The following is a 7,509-nucleotide window of genomic DNA, read 5'->3' as shown; positions in this document are numbered from 1 at the left end:
TCCATCCTCCAAAGGATCAGAAGTGGGAATGTTGTGGATGATTGTAATGTTCAGTACCAAGATGACTCCTCAGATACCAGATGCCAGCCATTTGCAAATGTAACAAGATCTGGTTAATACCCAGGCTTGGACTGATAAGTGGCAAGTGATTTTCATGCCACACAAATGTCAGGCAATCATCATCTCCAATAAAAGACAATCTAAACACCACTCCTTGACATTCAATGGTATTATCATCACTGAATCCCCACTATCAACACGCTGGTGGTTAGCATTGACCAGAAACACAACTCGCCATATGGTTACAAAACCAGATCAGAGGTTTGGAATATTGCAGCGAGTAACTCCCCTCCTGACCTGCGTTCTCTCTCACTTCCTTTCCAGCGACGCAGTCCTGTGAATCAGGTATGAGGCAGTGACTTCCAGAACTGGCAGTCAGTGCTGCGATCAGTGTACCAAATGCTGGTCATCATGTTTAGAACCTTCGGGTGGCTGCACATGAAGTTCGCAATTTCTAGGGAATGTTACTCCTGACTCATGTGCAACATCTACAGGGTACAGCTCATAGTAAGATGGAATATTCCCTATTTTCCTCTGATGCTCAGTGGCAGCACTGTGTACTATCTACAAGATACACTACAGAAATTCACCAAAGACCCTTAGACAGCACTTCCCAAAACCATGACCATTTCCATCTGGAAGGACAAGAGCAACAGATACATGGGAGCACCACCAACTGCAAGTTTCCCTCCAAGGCACTCACCATTCTGACATGGAAACTGTTCCTTCAAAGTCGCTGAGTCAAAATCCTGGAATTCCCTCCCTAAGGACATTGTGGGTTTAAGAAGGCAGCTCCCCACCACCTTCACCAGGGACAATGCTGGTCAGACAGTAAATAGTAGCCCAGTGAGCCTCTGTCTGTCATCTCCCCTGGAGGGAAGGCAGCCTTTGGGTGGATGACGAAGAAGAGCAAGGCAGCTGTCCCTGATATCCTGGACAACATTTATCCCTCAATCCACATCATTAAAACTGATTCAGAGCATCCTACTGTACAGGAGAAGCCCTTCAGCCCATCAATCTGTGCTGTCAGAAATATACTACCACCTACATTATCCCATCTTTTCGCATTAGGCCCACTGCCTTTAATGCTATGACATTTGAAGTGCCCATCCAAGTACTTTTTAAAGATTGTAAGGTTTAATGACTGAACTACCATCCATGGCAGGGCATTGCAGACCCCACTGCCCTCTGGATGGGTGCTGTTTCCTCCAATTCCCTCTGAATCTTCTTGTTTTAACCTTTGTAGTGACCCTTCAACTAAAGCGAAACAGTTGGATTTCAGACACACTGTCCATACTGCTCATAATCTGATACACCTCTATTACGTCCTCCCCTCAAACCTCTCTTCTGTAATAAAACAACCCGGGCAACTCTAAACCCTCTTCATCACTAAAGCACTGCATTCCCCTCCAGTGTTATCATATCCTTCCAATAATGTGCGGAGACCAAAACTACACACAGTACTGCAGCTGTGACCTTAACCAAAGTCCTGTACAGCTTCAGCATTAGCTCCATGCTTTTGTACTCTGGGCTTCGACTCATAAAGGCAATTGTCAATGGTTGTTTGTCAGGTGATCATTCCAGTGCAGTTTGTGGGATCTCATTCTGCACACAGTTCCTGCTGTCCCTTCTACATTATTGTTGCAGTGCTGGGGTTGGACTGGGGTTGACAAAGTCAGAAGATACATGAAAGGTTCTTGTCCAACAGGTTGATTTGAAATCACAGGCTTCAGAAGCGCCACTCTTTCTTCAGATGAAGTCCTGAAAGGGCTCCTTCACCTGATGAAAGAGTAGCACTCCGAAAGCTTGTGATTTTAAATAAACCTGTTGGACCATATCCTGCTGTCATGTGACTTCCAATCTTGTCCTGTCGTACTGACAATGATTGCAGGAAATCCTGATAGACTATGCAGCATTTTGTGAGGTACTGATTTGGGGAAAGGTGCTATGTAAATGCAGCTGTCTCTGTCTTTTCCTCCTGCAGTGAGTTATTTTGATGTTAATCTCACTTCCTGCTCTGAGCTGCCTCTCCGAGGGGGATTCAGTCAATCAGGAAGCTCGATTGCTCTCATTGTCTCTCTCTCTCTCTCACCCGGAGAGGGAAGTTGGGGTTGGGCTGAGGGAATCGAGATGACAGTTTGCTGAGAAACACTGACCTCAGAGGATCCAGCTGCTCGTGCTCCTGTCTCCAAGAATCCCACTCACAGAACAACATGAACTTCCCATTTCAGGGAGAACAGCCATGGAGGACCAATTCCAGGGAGAGCTGTCATTGCTGGGGCACTGGGGAAGTTTCAGGGGGGGGCCATATTGCTGACTGGGTGCAGTTTCTCCAGGATATAAAGCAGGAGCTGACAGCTCCCTCATCAGCCACACTCCCTCTTCAACACTGAACACTCCCAAGGTGAGCCAGGCCAGGATGAGGACAGTACTGTGTGTAGCTGCCGTTGTGGTGGGAGCACTGACAATCTGCTTGATCCAGGATGGTGTGACTGCCGCTTCAGGTAAGAGAGAGGCTTCCTTCTTCCCAATCTTTGCTCAGAACCTGAGAATGAGGAAAACAGGAAGTTTCCAGAGCTTATGCAGGTTTCCATTGACTGTTTGCGTTATTTATTAGAGTTAATGTAATGATTCCTCCTGACTCCATTCAGAGACTGTGGGCCAATGTTTCCAGATAGAAACACAACAGTGAGAGAGAGAGAGAAAGACCACTCAGCCCATCAAACTGGTGATGGCTCTTAACTAGTGTCATGCACTTCATTAATCTCTCCTGCTCTCTCTCTCTCTCCAATCCTGTCAATTTTCACTTTCTAGTCATAGAGATTTACAGCAACTTGTCTATATTGACCAAACATTCCAAACAAATCTAGTCCCGTTTGCCAGCATTTGGCCCATATCCCTCTAAACTCTTCTCATTCATATACCTAACCAGAATATTTTTAAATGTTGTAACTGTACCAGCCTCCCCCACCTCCTCTGGCAGATCATTCCATACACACACCACCTTCTGCATGAAAATGTTGCCCATTAGGTCACTTTTAAATCTTTCCCTTCTCACCATAAATCTATGTTGTCTAGTTTTAGGCTCCCTATCCTGAGGAAAACAACTTGACTGTTCACACTATAGATGCCCCTGATGATTTCATAAACTTCTATAAGGTCACCCTCGGATTCCAACGCTCAGGGAAAATATCCCTAGCTTATTCAGCCTCTCCCTATTACTCAAACCTTCCAACTGTGGCAACAGGGAGAAAGTGAGGACTGCAGACGCTAGAGATCAGAGTCGAAAAGTATGGCACTGGAAAAGCTGTCTGTGCTTTTCCAGCACCATACTTCTAAACCGTGTCGACATCTTTGTAAATCTTTACTGAACCCTTTCAAGTTTCACAGCATTTTTCCTATACTCAGTGCAGTGATCAATAAATACCAAACAGCTTTTTCACTACTCTATCCACCTGAGACTCTACTTTCAATGAACTATGAACTGCAGCCCAAGGTCTTTTTGTTGACAACACTCCCCAAAATCTTACCATTAACTGTATCAGTCTTGCCCTGGCTTTCCTTACAAAATGCAACACCTTCCATTTCTAATGTGGAAATGGCTGTGAGACTTTCTCCAAGCGCACTGAAGTCTAAGAGGAGACCTGATAGAGGGTTTGGAGATGCCCATGCGGTTTGATAGGCTGGATATGGGGAATACGTTTCCACTTGCGACAGAGAGCAGAGCTTGGAATGATCCATTTAGACAGTCTCTAATCGATCCCATTGGGAACTGAGCAGAATATCCTTCACTCAGAGGCAGATTCAATAGTGGAGTCTGAGACCAGAAGGAGTGGTCAATATGAATAACATTGAGATGTTTTAAAGGGAAGCTTAATATACACACACAAGGGAGAGAGGAATAGTAGGATATGTGGATGGGGTGAACGAGGCCTGTGCAAAGAGAGCTGGAAACTGTAGCAGGCAGCAGATGGGCTGAATGGTCTGTTTGTAGTGTGTGCACTCAGAGTGTTTCTAGATGAAGACGTGTAGGATACGGTGGCGGTGTGAGAATGTGCTGTGAATGTGCTCAAGGTTTCACTGTCTCCATTCCTCCTCCTCCACATTGCAGCTGGCTCTGTGACTGTCGATTGCTGTGAGAGCTTTAAGACCACTCGCATTCCTCATAAACGGCTCGTACACTTCACCAGGACAGTTGGCTGCTCCATCCCCTCCATCATGTGAGTGTTTCACGGTGTTTTTATCACAGTCTGAGGAAATGAAAGGGTTGGAGCTGGTGCCTGTGATTCTCTGATAATCATAATCTCATCTCACTCTTTCAGCTTCACAAACAGGAGGAAGATGAGAATTTGTACGAGAGCGAGTGAGAAATGGGTTCAAGATGCAGTGGCATTTCTGGAGAAGAAACTGGGGGTTTAAAGAGAAGAACCTCTGAAAGCACAATCTTTCAATCCACTGGAAACACATGGAGTGTTGGACTGACTGGTGTTACACTGGGGGACAGGCAGAATGGAGAAGGTGGATCCACAAACTGATTCCCTGATCACTTGCAATATTCCTGTTGCTGTGCTCATTCACATGAAAGACTGGGGGCAGTAACTAATTAATGTTCCCCGTGTATTCTCCAATCGTCAAAATGAGTGAAGACCATTCATGGAACAGGGGAAATGTGACTGGATAACAATGGGACAGACTGAGGGAACAGTCAGTCTGACACCGGACAAGAATCCAGCAACTGTCCAGCTGATCCCAGGATCTTCCCAGAGACTGGAGTGCAGCACAGACATTCAGTCCCCACCCTTAATGGAGTGTATTTGACTATCCCCTTCAACCACGCTGGGCCAAGGGGTAGATGGGCACAACTACAACCCTACTCTCTTCCCAGGGGGGGGTTGGATGTGAGGGACCCCTTTGAGGGGTGGGAGTCAGCGTCTGGGGTTGGAGAGGTAGATCGGAGTGTGGGCCAGCCTCTTGGCATCTGTCGCACTCCCTGAAGAGCCCACTCTAACTCCATTGGTGTCCTCGGAATGGTTGTGATTTTTTTCCCCCTTTCTTCTCCCTCATCGCCTCACTGAATCCCAGCTCCTGACCTTTATCCATTGAGTTAAAAATCACACATCTCCAGGTCATATTCTAAAAGATTTATTTGGAAATACCAGCTTTCGGTGCGGTGCTCCTTCATCAGGACAATGAAATAAAGGTTGTTCCTGAAGAAAGTTTCTCTCTGGTTTGCCTGTCTCTGAGCTAATTCATTTTACACCTTTCAGTTTTCTGCACAGGAGTAACCACTTTGCATTTGTTGCCATTTTTCACCTTCACTTGCCATTGGTCCCTTTCCATTCAGAGAGTAAAACACTGTCAGGTGATTGGCTGAGAATTAGGAGGGAGAGTCAGATGGGAGTTAAACTGTACTACAAAGCACATGTGGAAGCTCTCTGGTAAGGTATGAGCAGAACCACAAACATCATTCCCTCACATAGGGCACAGAACAGAACAGCATAGGAACAGCCCTTTGTGTTGTGATTGTAATGAGATCAGCCAGATGGACTGCACAGAACATGATTCCCTGCCTGGGGTTGTGAACCTGGTTGATATTAACAGAAATCATTGCTGTCAGGGACAGGTTGGCACCATGTTAGGGGTAAGTGCTTTATTTTCTCCTCCAACTCAATTTTGATTTGAATCCTTACCCTTCACTTTGTTTTTTACATAAATATTGCCCCAACCAGACTTTGCATGCTAAGTGGCAGATGGTACAGGGCAGGGTGACACTAGGCACACGGACACAAAAGATGGCCGCTGAGCAATAAGTTGGCCACTTTGCACACACGATGACCCCTGGAACACAATATGGAGAGAGACAGACAGCAGAGCAAACACAGGCACTGCCTGGGGCCACCTGAATGCCAGCACAATGCACTCATGACCTAGTTGATTAGTTTAAGGTGGGAGAGTGAGAGAATATGGCAGCACAGTGGTTAGCACTGCTGCCTCACAGCGCCAGAGACCTGGGTTCAATTTCCAACTCTGTGTGGAGTTTGCACATTTTTCCTGTATCTGCGTGGGTTTCCTCCGGGTGCTCCGGTTTCCTCCCACAGTCCAAAGATGTGCAGATTAGGTGAACTAGCCATGCTAAATTGCCTGTAGTGTCAGGTGAAGGGGTAAATGTAGGGGAATGGGTCTAGGTGGGTTGGTCTTCGGTCGGTGTGGACTTGTTGGGTCGAAGGGCATGTTTCTACACTGTAAGTAATCTAATCTAATTAACGTGTTGTGGGGGTGCACTGCCCGCCAAAATGTCTGGTCCAGCCAACACCTTTGATAGAAATGCTAACCTTTTGATACGGACTCATTACAGCGTGCTAATAGCCAGGGCTGAAGTAATCATCCTTCTCAGGAAGAGCAATTAACGCCCATTACTACAGTAATGGACTTCTGCGCAGACATTGAAACTGACAATGACCACACAAATTAACAAAGGCTACGTTGGAACTGACAATGACTGCACCGAAACTATTAACGATTCTGCAATGTTTACCATAAACAACCATGTTACAAAGACAATAACCTCATCACTGACCTTGTACATTATTACAAAATGTATAAAAATATCTTGACATGTGCTCCGGGTTGAGAGAAGACTCGCAGCTGACCCCTGTGCTGATGGTGACTTTCTCTTCCCAGAGCTCCGGTATTTCCTTGTTCAATAAACTCTGTCATTGAACTCCGACTCTGGCTCCGAGGTTGGTGATTTTCCCCACAACATATGTTACTGGTTCCCTGGCTGCATGGGTGTTTTTCCAGGTGGTGGAAATGTTGAATAAAATTATTTTGCATGTGGTGTTTTTACTGAATCCCTGCACGTACACATACACAAGCACGACATGAGGAAAATAAACATTACTGCTGTATTGCAGTAACATGGGGGGTTATACAAAAAAAAGGAGTGTCAGAGATTCTGTTCACTCTCAGCTGGCTCTAAGGGAGCTAGATCAGTGTAAAAGGACTCTTCAGGTGTAAATAAATAATGACTTTGTGATGTGATGCAGTTATTTCACCTCAGTCCACCAAGTCTATGTGGACCACAATGCCATTCTAAACTAATCTCATTGGTATCCCCCGTTGCCTGCCTGTTCAACTGTCTACCTAAATGCCTCTTTAATGTTGCTATTTTATTTGCTTCTACCCCCCTCCTCAGGCAGCACAATGTTGAATAAAACCATAATCCCTCGTGAATCACTGGTTTGAGAAAAGGTTAGTAGTGACATGGAACAAATCTAAACAGTCAAATTTATGTTCAGGTTGTTGAATTGCCCATTCCCAATTGCTCTAGCAGACATGGTGGCCCCTTGCTTTGTTGAAATGCTGCTATCATTTGCTGGGGGCAATTAGTTGATGATCATGTTTTGGGCTGGGACCAGTTCCAGACATGTTTTCCCAGGGGTGAGTCAC

The 7,509-nt window shown here is 45.7% G+C and overlaps 1 protein-coding gene across 1 annotated transcript; it reads left to right on the top strand.

Moving 5' to 3' along the window:
* Positions 1-2,148: 2,148 nt before the first annotated feature.
* Positions 2,149-6,722, top strand: LOC132823824 (C-C motif chemokine 3-like 1). The gene is made up of 3 exons (XM_060837875.1): positions 2,149-2,564; positions 4,172-4,280; positions 4,383-6,722. Exons 1-3 carry the CDS (start codon positions 2,480-2,482, stop codon positions 4,477-4,479), a joined length of 291 nt encoding a protein of 96 aa, XP_060693858.1. The 5' UTR covers positions 2,149-2,479; the 3' UTR covers positions 4,480-6,722.
* Positions 6,723-7,509: the final 787 nt, after the last annotated feature.

Source organism: Hemiscyllium ocellatum, chromosome 17 (genome assembly GCF_020745735.1).
Source record: "Hemiscyllium ocellatum isolate sHemOce1 chromosome 17, sHemOce1.pat.X.cur, whole genome shotgun sequence".
Lineage (NCBI taxonomy): Eukaryota > Metazoa > Chordata > Chondrichthyes > Orectolobiformes > Hemiscylliidae > Hemiscyllium > Hemiscyllium ocellatum.
This window is presented reverse-complemented; position numbering and strand designations above follow the sequence as displayed.